This window comes from Hesperophylax consimilis, chromosome 2, assembly GCF_061612785.1.
Source record: "Hesperophylax consimilis isolate HC1 chromosome 2, BYU_Hcon_1.0, whole genome shotgun sequence".
In the NCBI taxonomy this organism is placed as follows: domain Eukaryota; kingdom Metazoa; phylum Arthropoda; class Insecta; order Trichoptera; family Limnephilidae; genus Hesperophylax; species Hesperophylax consimilis.
This window is the reverse complement of record NC_142837.1, coordinates 4,817,660-4,833,728: the sequence shown is the minus strand read 5'-3', so window position 1 is coordinate 4,833,728 and position 16,069 is coordinate 4,817,660. Positions and strand designations below refer to the sequence as shown.

At 33.2% G+C, this 16,069-nt stretch overlaps 2 protein-coding genes across 7 annotated transcripts in view; one reads left to right on the top strand and one right to left on the bottom strand.

Moving 5' to 3' along the window:
* LOC149425641 (ral GTPase-activating protein subunit beta) overlaps positions 1-11,186 on the bottom strand; it is a 66,454-nt gene extending 55,268 nt beyond the window's left edge. For 5 of the 6 annotated variants that reach the window (XM_089640836.1, XM_089640845.1, XM_089640853.1 and 2 more), the window contains exons 1-4: positions 11,071-11,186; positions 9,532-9,726; positions 7,040-7,280; positions 130-364 (exon numbers count right to left, since the gene is read on the bottom strand). In XM_089640836.1, the coding sequence (XP_089496962.1) occupies positions 130-364; positions 7,040-7,280; positions 9,532-9,726; positions 11,071-11,106 (707 nt within the window). In that variant the 5' untranslated portion in view covers positions 11,107-11,186. Of the gene's footprint in view, positions 1-129; positions 365-594; positions 657-7,039; positions 7,281-9,531; positions 9,727-11,070 lie in introns of those variants that run through there. The other variant, XM_089640870.1, reaches the window with a different exon arrangement.
* Positions 11,187-12,369: 1,183 nt separating this feature from the next.
* On the top strand, positions 12,370-15,478 carry LOC149425640 (uncharacterized). The gene is made up of 3 exons (XM_089644304.1): positions 12,370-12,528; positions 12,603-13,012; positions 15,189-15,478. Exons 1-3 carry the CDS (start codon positions 12,486-12,488, stop codon positions 15,411-15,413), a joined length of 678 nt encoding a protein of 225 aa, XP_089500430.1. The 5' UTR covers positions 12,370-12,485; the 3' UTR covers positions 15,414-15,478.
* The last annotated feature ends 591 nt before the right edge of the window (positions 15,479-16,069 follow it).

Sequence of the window (16,069 nt, the reverse complement as noted above, 5' to 3'; positions counted from 1 at the left end):
GTGGATTTAATCGTTTACCAGCTAAGTCCTCCAATGCACAAGGAACATTTTCCGCTAAGTAAGATGGTAGTAGAAAGCATTCAAATGTTTACATTCGTTAAAAAAATATATATTTTCAATTCAACTTACTTGTGGCAGGCTATAATCCAAACTTCAAACAGAACGCTCAGCACTCGTTCACAGAGTTGGTCAGCCACGTCGTCTTTGACAGCAGGAGGAGCGAGCAGAGTGTCATTGATCGCTAGCAAGAAGGAGAGGGACGAACACCATGTCTCACGCGATAACTCCGCACGCGCGCAAACCTGCTGCACGCTGCGCAATACGCGGTGACAAAGGACGGCTTGTTTGTTTATAGTGTCAGAACCTAAAAATAAACACAAATGCTTTTAAATAAATATGGAGTTTAAAGAAATAACACAAAAAATATACACATAATGTTGGTCCGAATTTTCAATTGTTAAATATTTTTTTCAATAGTTAAATTATAAAAAAAAGAGTGTCGAAATCTCCAATAAAGCCAGGCAATAACGTTTTATAATTTAAGAAACAAAATTGACACACTAAATATTAATTTTCATTAAAAACATATCTCACCGAGCTCCTCTTGGTAAATAAATGGCAAGACTTGAAAAAAAATACATTCAAATTATTATTACATATAAACCCTTGGAATGCAAAGAAATCTGTAATGTTAATGTTAAAAAACTACATTGATTTTAATTTGTTCCGGTGTAGAGATATTGCGTTAAGTATTCCTCAGGCCTCCCCGACTTGTTCTGCCATTCAAACCACTCTTTTAACACTCCTGGAACTAATAAAAACAAACTTTGAAATTTTCAGCCATATTGGTAATACATGTATTATACACGGTGTCCGGAAACTCGTAGTACAAGCGGGAAACTGGAGAATCTACACCACATGGGGAACCCAAAAAAACATAAAGTTTTTTGATTTGAGCATTTTCAAAAAAAAAAAAAACCAAAAAAAAAAATTTTTCGGCTATTTTAGGGTCAAAGTTTTTTCTGGTGTTTAGGGTTGAATAACAGATGTTTTAACCTTGCAGAGCAGAAATATTTTATGATTACACCGGGTTAAATGAAGGGTGATTTCAAAATAATGCTTCAAATCCGAGTTTCTTCATTTGTTTTACTTTCAAATAGTTTTAATTAGTTGGGTACTTTGATCTTCAGTAATAATTTATAAGAATTTGATTAAAAAAAAAAAAAAAAAAAATCAACTTCAAACTCGATTTACTCGATAACGAAAGCTCAAATAAAAAAAAAATATACTACAAAATCGACTCCAAATGTGATGTAGATTCACCAGTTTCCCGCTTGTACTACGAGTTTCCGGACACCCTGTATACAGGGTGTCCGGGGTCAAAGTGCAGTAATTTCGGGAGGTGATTCTACATGATGGAAGGAGCAAAAAAGATAAAAAAACTTTTTCCTAAATTCCAACATTTTTTTTCCATACAAAAGGCATACCTACTAAAAATCCTTGGTGGAGGTACACACTTTCCCGATAAATTCGCTGTGTGCTTGTCGAGCGCGAGACTGGTGAAGTTGTTTATTATTTGCCAGTGACGCGTAAACCGACAGTTCGAAATTATAACAATGCGTTTCAAAATCGTCTGTTTTGTGATGTTTTAAACCAAATTAGAAGAACAAAGAGAACTGCACTACAATAATAATACGAATTTACACTTTTAACAATAAAAAATATAAATAACTTACTAAACACTTAACTAATGTCATCGCTTTTTTTACTAATTTAACAGATTTTCAAAATGTCCACCTTCAGCTTGCATGTAAGTATGTAAACGTAAAGTGATATAATTTACTACTCGTACGTTGATGCGCATTTCATCTGCAGCTTCTTGAATGTATCTTTATTTTTATTTATTGTTTTTATTTTAGTAATTTGTACATTTAAGTTTACAAATGACTAATTAATTATTACATACAAATATACTATTTTTTTTTTCTTGCTTGATGTGGCTCCTACACAACATCTTGAACTTTTCAATTGGGGCAGACTAAAGGTTTTCCGGCAGTGCGTTATAGTATTTCATCCCTTTATATAATATACTATTCTGGGTATTCGCTTTGTCCTTCTTTGGTAGCCTAATTTGATTGTACGTCCTAGTTTTATGTTTGTGTATGTCCTTGTTGTATACAATTTTATTCCAAAAATATTTGGGTAGCAGGTTGTTTACAATTTTGTGTAAAAATATCATTGTGTTCAAGGTCAACATCTGTTTCACCGTTAGCCAATTTAGTTCGTTTAACATTTTATTTACTTTTGAATACCTATTTCGTCTGAGTATTGTTCTCATTGCCCTATTTTGGAGAATTTGAAATTTATTTTGCTCTCGGTCGTTACACAGGAAAAGGATAGTTGAGCAGTAATTAAAATGTGGAGCAATAATGGAGTTATAAATGGTGATTGCAGTTTTTTCGGACAGTTTTTGGCGAATTCTTCCCAAAAAAGATATTTTTTTACCAATTTTCTTTTGGGTATATTCCGCATGTTTGTTAAAGTTCAGTTTGGAATCTATTATAACTCCCAAGTATTTTATATTGGTAACATTTTCAATAATTTCACCATCAATTTTGATTTTGCTTTCTTTGGATGTCTTCTTATAACCAATTACCACACATTTTGTTTTTTTTTGTATTTAATTTAAGCTTATTTATTTTTAGCCATCTTGATACATTATCTAGTTCATTATTTAAAATATGTATTAGTTCTTCATAGTTTTCTCCAATTATATATATAAGTGTATCATCGGCAAATAGTCGTACTTTGCATTTTGAAAATATTTTCACCATGTCATTAATATAGAGTATGAACAATAGAGGTCCAAGGACTGATCCCTGTGGTACTCCTAATTTATTTTCCATTGGTTTTGAAAATTGATTATTAATTTTTTTTACCTGTATTCGGTCTTTCAAATACTCTTTTATTAATTTAATGGCTAGAGTTGAGAAACCAATTTCTTTAAGCTTTCTTATCAATATTTCTCGATCTATGGTTTCGAATGCCCTTTGAAAATCCAAGAATATTGCTAAGATAAATTTATTACTATTCATTCCTTCTTTCCATTCTTCAACGATTACATTTAACGCTGTTTCACAAGAATTATTACATCTGAATCCCGATTGTTCTTGGTATAAAATATTGTGTTCATCTAAGTATTGCAATATTTGTTCTTTTATTATCACTTCAAGTATCTGTTCATATTTCGGTAAGGTGTTTATTGGTCGAAATTCTTCACATTTTCTGGTATTTTTAACCTTTGGGACCGGTATAATGGTAGATAGTTTCCATGACTGTGGAAATTTTCCCTCTTCAATTGTCTGATTAATAATATTTAATAGAGGTGAATCTGATGAAAAATGAAATGAATCTGAGGTATTTGTTTATAATATTTCTTTCAAGTAAACAAATCACAGCTGTTCTGTTACCGGTCAATTTCAAATGATACAAAAGCAATAATAATGCAGTACGCACACGCTGGCGAAATTTTTCGTTTGTAGCTGAAAAGTACATCTAAAAGTTGAAATTACAAAAAAAGTTATTTTTCTTTTTTACTTCTACCATTATGTAGAATCACCTCCCGAAGTTACTGCACTTTCACCCCGGACACCCTGTATACATAAACCTTCCGGAAGAAATTCTCTAAATGATCTAACAGTACGCACACGCTGGCGAAATTTTTCGTTTGTAGCTGAAAAGTACATCTAAAAGTTGAAATTACAAAAAAAGTTATTTTTCTTTTTTACTTCTACCATTATGTAGAATCACCTCCCGAAGTTACTGCACTTTCACCCCGGACACCCTGTATACATAAACCTTCCGGAAGAAATTCTCTAAATGATCTAAGTGAAAACCCTATCAAACTCTGTTGCATACTTTGGAAGAACTAAGCGCACAAAAAGACAGAACCGGATAGTGACTTTGTTTTTTACCATTTCCAGATTATAATGCCACATCTTCATTTGAAAAAATATTAATGTATATGAATTTATCATCATTGATTATAATAATTATACAATGGTAATGGGTACCATGTATTGAGATATTAATATACCTCAATGGAACCACAAAGGAAAACTTCTAGAAACCCTCATGAAAATTTAAAATAAAATATGCAGTTGAAACACCAAGTATTGTATAATATTGTATAATACATACAGGTTACATTTGTAGGAAAACATTTAAACATTTTACTTGCATTAAAATGATTCCCACAATAAAATGCAGTTGACTTAAGTGATAAAGGAGCATTTTCATATTGATTAGTTTGTTGGAGTCACACCATTTTCTTCGTAGTAATGCAGGTTTTGGAAGACTGAAATTGTTTATCAGGAGCAGTCACTGATGTATTTTTGCACTTTGGTAGAGTACAATAACTGTAATGAAGAGATATTTATGACAATTTACCTAGTGTTTTCCAATATTGAAAGTGGTTGAACTTAAGAATAAAAAACGTTTGGACTCTCGACACCGCCAAGCAAAATACAGTGCCTGTTAAAATATATATGGTGGCGTTTTCGGGAGACCCCAAAAATTAAAAATTTTCCGACAAAATTTTCATTCTGCTTTTACAATTTTCTATTGGGCAAATTCTTGGTTTAACTATTATAACTTTCCATATCTTCTTTGTGCAAAAGTATTTATGCACAAAGAAGAGATATAAAATTATTATATGAGTCAGTATTAACTAAATTAAAATACAATTTTAAACCTATTGCAGGATTCCATATACATATAAAGATAAAGTAGATCACACACACAACACAAAATTTAGTAATAATAAAGGTCAACAAAACTTTGCTTATCTTGTACCATCTATAAATAAGATGCCAATGGATGTAAAAAGCGTATCAACCAGCGCCACTAAACTAAAAAAAAAGCTTAAAAAAATGGTTAATAGATCATGATTTTTTACAAAATACATTAGAATCCATTGATTATATGCATGTAATTGTATAAATATGCCTATGAGAGTGTAAAGTATGTTGTGCACCTTTGGGTGTGTGTATGCCTGTGAGTATGTTGACTGCGTTATATCTATCTGACTATGTACTGCAGTCACTTGAAATATTATTCTTCTATATCTATTTTCTATATTGTGGTTTTTCGTAATATGTGTGCTTTATGGTTATAATTAATATTGCGAAATTGACCTGCTGACAAACTGCTTTGGCATTATAGCGGGTGCTTGTAATGAAGAATAAAAAATAAAATAAAAATAGTATCATCAAATATTGTCAAATGATCGTAGCTGATGCATCTCATATCTGACAATGGCAGATCCACAGCCTTGTATTGTTTACTTTGGGTGTGCTCACATTCTTCTGCGTTCAGATCCTCAGGTGACTTTCTTTTTCATTCTGGACTTCTGGTAAGCGCTTCACTAACCTTCAAATGAAATTTTAATAAGTCCAAAGTTCTTTATGATACAAAAACCAAGAATTTACCAAACAGAGTCCAAAAAGTGTATTATGGTTTTTAGGGTCCATTTATTGGATTTGATCCAAGTGCAATAATACTTCATTTGCAGGATGCAAATCTCATATCGCATACCAACACCTCCTAGATATATTTTTGTATAACTTGTGGTGCACGAACATCCAAATATGTTTTTGTGTATTCGTTTCACGAATAAGTAGATGCCACAGGTTCTACATGATCCAACAGTGATCATTTTCACTTTCATTCTCTTCGACGTCCGGAATAATGGATCTATCTGCTAATAATGCGAGGGTACCTATTAGCAAGAGGCTCCTCATCGTCATTCGAATATCCTTTTATTTCCGTCTCCAATAGCATTCAGGACAAAAGTGTTGAATTCTTCATCATCTGGTGATATTTCAGAAAATTCACCTTTGAAAATTGTGTAAAAAATTACAAACATACTTAAACGAAATGACATTATGTGCTCAAACATAGCTAAAGTTAATATCTGGTGTTATTAGAGTGACATTATCTCCTCGAAAATTGAAAAAGACGAGAAAAACTGTAACACATCGCAAATATTGTATAATTAAATAACTTACGATGCAGTGATTGGCTTCATTGTTGACGCACCATTTCGAAAACATATGCCAGTATGGTTAGATATGAACCTGCGAGGTCATTGTGGGCTGAAATGCTGCAGAAATTTAGAACCGTTTTCAACAAATATCTTTATAAACAGACCCACGCGATAATATCAGCCAGGTCTGAAAGGGTTACAGCACGAGCAATTCCCGAGACTTCAACTAGTTTCAAATAATGAATTGTATTAATTAATAAAATAATTTTGGCGCTTACTTTATCGCTTGTAAAATAATTATATTTAGGTATTTTTTCGTTTGTCTCAACAATCAGTTCCAATGGTGAAAATGACATTTAAATTCGAGTTTAACTTTCACATAAAGCCGTGACACAGTGCGTACTCGGTTATCAATAATCAGGCTCTAGTGTTTACACTAGGGCTTTACTTTCAAATGTAATGGTACAGCTCGTAGGCGAGTACGTGGCTTTACAGGACAAGACACTTACGCAATCACCAATGTACCTATCACCGGCAGCTTAAATTAGTGTTTTTAATATATTTAGTGAGCCTCACTGTTAAATTTGGCAGCCACTTCTGATCTGAAGTTCCTAAAAAAACCCTCCGTCTGATAGATTCCCTTATCCTAATGCTGTCTTTGTTCTAACGATATTTCAATGCACAATGTTCCGTGGAACTAGTGTCATTGATCCCTTCGGCACCGGGAAACAAGCCGAACACGCGTCCAACATTCATAGACAGTAGACATTTGTTACCTACATGTTTCCATGACTTGCTGTAGAATGATTTGCCCGCCGGTGTTTCCTCCTTCCTACAACGTGGGTCTCTTCAAGGCCCAGGTTCCCTCTTTTGTTTCATAAAAAAGACCCTCCACCAAGCATTTCCAAATATGACACGTGCCCCTAAGGAAATTATTTTCATCAGGGCCTCCTGCGTACAGTTAACGTAAAAAATAAAAAAAGATGTTCTTACCTTCACCAGGCCTCGGCACAAACAGATTATGTAGGTGTTGTATAATTCTCCTTGCATAGCGCTCGGGTTCCTTCATGACGGGTTCTGGGATGGCGGGGAGAATGTGTGGGATGGGTCCGGAGTGGGGAGGGATAAGGGCCGACAACCAGTCACAGTAGACCGTCACACAGTTCCGGAGAATGTCTTGTTCCGTCAGGGGTAGGGATAGACCGTGTCGGATTACCTCCATGACCCATTCCACCTATAAAAAGAATCGTATTTATATAATCGTTATTGATGCTCTGACTTGTAGTTATTTTCTATATGTACATTGTCTTTGCCCTTCACATTCATGTACTCTCCATTCACTGTCATCTATGTTTTCTTATTCGTGTCAATATTATGGTTTTAATGGACATATTGTCTGTAAATTAATAAATAAATAAATAAAGTCAAAAAAATTATACTCATTACATTTTTTCTTTTAATAATAATAATAATAATTTCCCCAGTGACTATGTCATCTTTGGGGATGTGTTAATGCTTTTTTGAGGAAAGGAAGGAATGAAGGTCGTGAAGTGACCCATGTAGGAGGGAGGAAAAACAGAAGCCTAAAAACATTATGGAATGTATTGCATTGCACTATCCCTGCACACATTTCTGATTTTTGCATTTTTATATATAAATTTTTTGATAGATCTAATACGCCTAAATTTTTAATGAGAGAGCTAGGTATAATGCCAGTAGCAGAAATAACAAATGGTAATATTTTTATAGTCTGAGAATGCCAAATTCTTTTAATCTCATTTCCTAAATCTGTGTATTTTCTTATTTTTTCATTAACAGATTTTTGAATATTACAGGAATTTGGAATAGCGACATCAATGATATAAGTTATTTTTTTCATTTTGTCATGTAAAACTATATCGGGTCTATTATGACTAATCGTTCGGTCTGTTAGTATAGTTTTATCATAATATATTTTGTAAATTCGTTTTCTAAAAATGAATTTGGTTTGTATTCATAATATGGTATTATATTACGACAGTCAATCAAGTTATGTTTTTACCAAACTTTGGTGAATTATTTTTAAAACTTGATTGTGCCTTAATGTATACTCGGACGGTGCTAATATAGAACATCCCAATAATATGTTTATTATTATTATTATTATTAAACAGCGGGGCTGTTGAATTCGATAACCAGTTATAGAAATTACCCATTCACATGTCAATTGTGTACAAACGTTGGGCGTGCATTTGGTGTATTTCTGGCTGTCAAAGCTGTTACAGGTCAAATTTTTATCAACTTTATTTAGCGCCATTTAGTGATTCAAAAACTGTCTAAATTGATTAAATTTTTGGGATAAAAAAATGAAACGCTTAAATAAGAATCAGTCTTGATCAGATTGGTACATACTCGTCTGCATCGCCTTGGTAAAAGATCAAATTTCAAAATTGAGACATTGCTTGAAAATGGTTTAGCCATGTTCAGTGACCAGATCTGAAAAGCCAGGTATGTACTTCACAACCTTCTTCTTCTCCTCCTCGAATCCTTCAGCCTCACAACATACCTCCAAATACACATTTAGATACAGAGTGCTTAACTAAATCTGTGCAAATAAAAATGTTAAAGTTCGTTTGTTCAAAACCCTAAATCTCCGAGAGTTCTTCACCACTTGCTTTAAAATTTTGACAAAACGTTGCATTCGAATACGCATGTGTTTTTATTTACCTACATTATGAGATGTCCCCTGTGACAGGAAAAAACATGCTTTTTTTGAAAAACTGCGCCATTTGTTGGAAAACATGTTTTTTTAACAGTGCCATGTTGGACATAAAAGCAGCATGTGCTATTGTTTCTCTATCTGCACAGACAAACTGAGCAACAGCAACGCGTGGCAGAGTACAGCTAGTAAATAATAATTGTCTTGAAAAATTTGGATTCTGGCATAACTTGACGAGTTTTGAAAAAACACTTCTAAACTACAAACTCAAAAATATGCAAAAATATCAAAACTACAGGCTGCCTCAGAACAGGAAATCCTATTGAGAAGGTCTGTGAACACTGTGACATTATTATTATACTTACTTAACTCTTCACTACGTCCCTCCTATTTTAGTCATGTAACTACCTACACTCGGTCTGTGAGATGTCAGCGATAAATCGCTCTCACAAAAAAAATCTATGACAGTGGGAGATAATTTGAAAGAGAAATAATTGTTTTAGGGATTTTTAGTAAATTATTAAAATAACACAAACACAAACACAAAAAAATCAACAACAAACTCAAAAAAAATCAATATATTTGGAAAATGAGGTGAGGTTGGGAGATTTTCTTACTCCAAAGTTCAAGAGATTGAGTAATAATCATTTACAAACTTCGCTTAAATAGAAACTACTAACAATTGTATTTATTTGCAATGCCATAGTCCCACTGACCTCAGACAATTAGAATTCTTGTGCGGTAATCACACAAAAAGGTAAAACATAATAAATAATATAAATATTACCTCTTGATGAGTATTGAGTGGCGGCTGCTCCATCTTGGCCTGCTGCGGTGGGGGCACCAGCTGCCGTAGTACCGCGGCCGCTACGTCTCGCCCCCCGCCACGGAGCGCCCCCAACACCCCGCTGCCAGCGCCCCCGCCAAGCACCACACAGCCCCATTCCCCATACATGTCGGATGAGCCGCTCAGGCTGCGATCCTGAGACATACGGGTTCCAAGATACAGACACAACAAAACACATCAGGTCGCCACGCAGGCCCATTCTCTCTTCTGATTGTTTGTAGCCCCACCTAGCTGAACAATTTGTTATTATATATCGTCACTGAATTTTAATTTCCTGTATTTTTGTATCTCTTATATATTCTGCCGCGGTGAGTAAAAATACAGTGTCTTCCTTAAGAGTCTCAATGATAACTTTACTTACCGCAGCAGTTTTATTGACTGAGCATAGCGAAGTCCCGTTTTAACCTATTCTGTCTGTAAATTTGTTTTTAAAGATTCTTTTTTCAAATGTGAAATCGTTGTGTTGGTTTGAACTTTCTATTTTGCATTTTTTCAATATTATCGATAAGAAAAGAAAAATATCCGAAAAAGAATTGTCATTGGGATAGTAACCTTTCTTTTAAAAATTGTCTAATTCCTTATTTGAAAGTTAAAATTTCTTACATAAAATATATGGTTTATAATTAAAGTGGGTGTTTAAGTACCTATCTACTTACAAATCTCATGATTTCAGAGGACATTTTGGTATTTATTTAATAAGAGAATATTAGAAACATACTTTTTGACGCGAGGTATACTGTTCAAAAAACTACTGGTTAACTAGATAAAAGTTATAAAATATATTTCCGACGTGAGAAACCATGATATAGTAAGTTACACATTTTCTTACAATCTTTATCTACTATCAACGTTACAGCATAAAAGATTGTTAAGACATAGGGAATCTTTCTCACTAGGCGATATCATGCACTCCACGTGAATTAAAAGAAAATGGTTTTTAAAGTTAGGAACATAGTTAGGTTAAGCCAGTGAAACACTTACCCAGTAACACAACAGCAAAATGGTTTTTACCTAAGTCATTGAGTGATATTTTTATTGTTGAATAGGCAAATGTTTATCATACTTTTATCACCGGTGCACAGTATTTATTAAATGGATTCTTGTTGCAGTATAAACCATGTGTGTACACCGTTTGATAATGTTGTAGTTGTTAAATTAATATGCTTATCAAATAACTATAAAAGTGCGGTATACTTCCGTAACTATATTGGCCTTCGGTGAAAACTCAATTTTATGATGATATGGAAGAAAAACTAATGGCTCCTTTAAAAAAAAGAGTAATAACACAAAACACGGCTGAACTAGTTAAAAAATCACAGTGTAATAATAATAGTACACGTACTGTACCTACTGAAATAAATTACAACTACACAGCGAATGAAATTACCGTTATGTATTATAATGCAAAACATATTATGATGCCCCGGTAAATAATAATAACATTGTTGTTTTTTGTATTAAATAGTTCCGCATAATTACCTTGAAGTTGACCTTATTAAATACACCCACATTCATAGGTGAAAAATTCGCTTATCACTACACAAACAACAAAAGTTATTTTGACTGATCGTCAAAATTGTCAATAATTTTTTATATTATTTGACAACTACTTTGACAGGTAGAATTATTCTTGATTATATGTTGCCACATCCCTTGTCTGTAGGGTTTTCTGAAGTACCTACGTTCGTTGAGTAATACGTTAATTTTGGATGTTTATAGTGTGTACGCAGAATTTAAAAAAATCAAAAGTACTTAATTCTTATGTCACTACATAATTCAGGCATAAATTCATTATATTATTATGTATTTATGCCACCATTGCCAATTATTGTCGATGTTCGATACTAGACGATGGTATATTGACATATATATATATATAAATGCATTTATTTAAGAAATCATTTATGTTATTGTTTAGACTGGTAAATCTATAAAAAGGTGACTGCCATGGAGGAACATTAAAAAAAAAATTGAACACGCACGCAAACCAAAACATTCATGTACAAATTGTAAATGTAGATATGTAGGTATCTATGGTGCATGAATCCATATTTTAGTTGCTTTACAGGGTTTTTAGAATAGAGCAATAGAGCAACTTAACTAAAGTAAATATCTCTCTGACCGAGCAATTTAAGACATTTGAGAGAAATTTACATTCATAAAGTTGCTCTTCGGTAAGAACTCTGACAATGTAATCCGAATAATAAAATATACCCATAACATTCCTTAGTTTTTTGAAATCCCGCCCCCCTCGTGACATTTTAAGTAAAAGCAATAGGTTGGTGACCGGATAACTCATCAAAACGACAATTCAACACATCTTTAAATAGTGATATAAAATCCAAAAGTGATCCAACAAAAAAGAATTTAAATAGGTTATGTATGTTAGGTTTACATGCTAGTTTTTTCGTCTCTTCTGAGTTTATATCAGTTTTTAAAGGTGTGTTGAATTGGCATTGTTTTGATTTATCATGGAACTGCCGTTGTTGCATCCTAAAAGCTGAAAGAGGTTAGGTTTATTAATGTCAATTATTTGTATTTACTTGTGCATAATTAATATATACTTTGACTTACCTTGTAGGGCTCTTAAAGGCGGAATAAGCCTGTTAAGAATCATATTTGTAAAATGCGATCGTAAATCGCTTAACGTAGTTGAGAATTTTATATAGAAAAGCTAAGAAAAACTAAAACCATAGATAATCAATTTTTGACGGATGAAAAAAAAATGTGGCCATACTTATACATATATTTTAGGTCCTAAAATATATGTACAAGTATGGCCACATTTTTTTTTCATCCGTCAAAAATTGATTATCTATGGTTTTAGTTTTTCTTAGCTTTTCTATATAAAATTCTCAACTACGTTAAGCGATTTACGATCGCATTTTACAAATATGATTCTTAACAGGCTTATTCCGCCTTTAAGAGCCCTACAAGGTAAGTCAAAGTATATATTAATTATGCACAAGTAAATACAAATAATTGATATTAATAAACCTAACCTCTTTCAGCTGGGATACCGAATGTCAAGTTTTTGAGCACGAATGTGTCAAAATGTGAAATTAATCTAATTTCTGCATTTAACTGCCTCAGTATTGACAAATCAAAAGATAATGTGGGGTCGAAAAGTCTTAGAAACCTTACATTTTCTCCTAGATCGATTATAAGCATAACCCCAAATCTCGACCGAATCAGACCACCTATTATGGACCTGCCACTCCTACCGTTTACTCCCTCAGCTCCAAAGAGGAATATAATAAGAATTGAAGATATCCCGTTAACAAACAATGCCATGGAGTGCCCCACAGAAAGCGATTTACCTGAAAAACAAGCTGTCAGATTGATAGTTATTCGCAGAAGGAAAATGAAGAAACACCAACTTAAAAAATTGAGGAAACGTATGAAGTTCGAATGGGCTAAAGTAAAGTGTTATTTTTTTATTGCTCTTTACATTTGCCAGATAGTGAGATGTTTCCAGTCATATTTATATAATATTTGTAAAGTTTCAGAATAGCTGGACACGCTTTTAATTCAAATATTTTCAGCTTTTTTTAGATTCAGCTTAATTACTATACAAGATAACTATTTACTTCGGTAGAGATGGTAAAAGATACATTAAGTTCCATTTTTCTTAATCTAAAGCTTGAAAATTTCATTTGTTAGCGTGCTGAGCGATTCTGAAATTTTACCATGTTTTCCAATCTAACTTTTAATTTTATTAATTGCGAGTGAGCAACATGAATATCAAAAATGGTAAAATTTCGATCGCGCTGGCCTCGCTTATTATGAATATTTTTTAGATAAAACCTTTAGATTCACCTTAATTACTGTATGACACAACTTTTAACCTTCGGGGCGGTGGAAAATATTGCAATAAAAATTTCAATTACGTAAAATTAAAATTAGCTTTCGTTTTGTGAAACGAGGCCGTCCATTTTCAAACTTTATTGTCAAATGTCATTTTGTTTTGTTGGTATTTTTGTTACTATAGGACGAAACGAACGGCTAGAGGAGGCTAGAAACATAATCGCGCGGGCGTTTTTTTTAATGTTAAAAAATTCCGTCAAATTAGTATTTACCTAATATGCATGCATTGTGTGCGTTGTGATTGAATTTTACTACCTGGATTTTATTTTTTTACGTTCAAATTTTATTTAAGTTAACTATTTCTGCGATGGTGAGCAGCTACGCTAAGTTTTTGTAACATGGTTTATGATGAAAAAGAAAATGCCCCCTTTATACCGCCTGCTCGCGTCAAGGCAAGAAAAACATCCCAGTTTTCAATTAGTTTAGCGGCTACGCTAGGTTTGTGTAACATGGTTTTTGAGATATATATATATATATATATATATATATATATATATATACCATGTTACACAAACATAGTGTAGCCGCTAAACTATTTGAAAACTGGGATGTTTTTCTTGCCTTGACGCGAGCAGGCGGTATAAAAGGGACACTTTCTTTTGAATCACAAACCATGTTACACAAAACTAGCGTAGCAGCTAAACTAATTGAAAACTGGGATGTTTTTCTTGCCTTGACGCGAGCAGGCGCTATAAAGGGGGCACTTTCTTTTGTATCACAAACCATGTTACACAAACCTAGCGTAGCCGCTAAACTACTTGAAAACTGGGATGTTTTTCTTGCCTTGACGCGAGCAGGAGCTATAAAGGGGGCACTTTCTTTTGTATTACAAACTTAGCGTAGCCGCTCAACATCGCAGAAATATTTAACTTAAATAAAATTTGAACGTAAAAAAATAAAATCCCGCTAATAAATTTCAATCACAACGCACACAATGCATGCATATTAGGTAAATACTAATTTGATGGAATTTTTTAACATTAAAAAAAACGCCCGCGCGATTGTCTCTAGCTACTTCTAGCCGTTCGTTTCGTCCTACAGTAACAGAAATAACAACAAAAAAAAATGACATTTGAGAATAAACAAATAAAGTTTGAAAATGGACGGTCTCGTTTCACAAAACGAAAGCAAATTTTAATTTTACGTAATTGAAATTTTTATTGCAATATTTTCCACCGCCCCGAATGCAAAAAGTTGTGTCGTACAGTAATTAAGGTGAATCTAAAGGTTTTATCTAAAAAATATTCATAATAAGCGAGGCCAGCGCGATCGAAATTTTACCACAAAAATTATGACACGGTTGAAATTTTCCATATAAGGATGCGTCGTTTGCAACCGGGGTCTCTTCAAGACTCAGGTTCACTCCTTCCTGCTCTTAAAAGACTCTCCACACAGCATCACTAAATATGAGTTCTGTGTGCAGTTAATAATATTGAAAATAAATGTAAAACTAATAAATTGTTTTCTTATTTACACAACTAACTTTATTATTGTATTTATTGTATGATAAGAAATTAGGTATAATGTTTGCTAATGTATAGGTAAAGATTTATGATTTTTTTTGACATTTTTAGGATGTGGTGAAGGATGCATGAATAGGATTTCTCTTTTGTTTCTACCTCACTGACATAAAATTTGTCGATATTGGAAGAGATTTGTTCAGGAGCTATATTCTTATGTGCAATAATATATCTCATGACACAGTTAATGAAACTGTTCTTATCTTCCAGGTCAGGCAGCGCCGTGAGATGAGGAAAGAGAAAGCATTTCAGGCGGTGCTGATCGCCAGGATAAAGGATGCGGAAAACTTCTCGGCAGAGGCGTACGTCAACGAGAAGTTCCGGCAGGCCTACGAGCCGCCCATGCCCCGCACCTGGAAGGGAAAGAGACTCCCGGTCTTCATCATGAGGCAGCTCATTGGGCTGGACCCCAAGATCAACTACAGGGGATATTAGAACCTCAACTCTTAGTGTCATGTTATTAAATGTTTAAATAATTAAAAAGCTTCTTCAAATTTTCATCATATTGTGTTTTCTTAATCTTATCTTTTTCTTAATCGATACAGATAATCTATTTTTCATAACCTTTTCAATCACTGAAGTGAAACCGATAACATGATATTGTGGCCCCATGTCTGTGAGTTGAATCAAGGTCAATTTTATTTTACTTCGGGAACTGACGATAAAATTGTTGGTCAGGTTATATAAAAAAACTGGAAATATTTTGAATCAATCAACTTTGAAAAAATAAATAAATTATATATTTTAAACTTTCACTGGTTGTTACATATACATAATTATAATTAAAAGTAATAACTTTCTTATTTAAAAAATATAATATAAAATTTAATAACACGTTTTTGAAAGAACACTTTGATAAAACTTCATTACTATAAAAGACAACCATTTATGTTGGGGAAGATGGAAAATAATGCTTTTTTATGGTTATTCTGTTAATCTTAAAATTGCTTGTTCACTTGGAGGCATCGACCAATTAGAACCTTTGAGGACATTACTTTTGAAATGACAGTTTTACTGTTAATTTTTTTCTTCTTTTATTTAACTCAAACTATGAATCTATAACAGGTTTTTAGTTTGAGTTTAACAAAGAG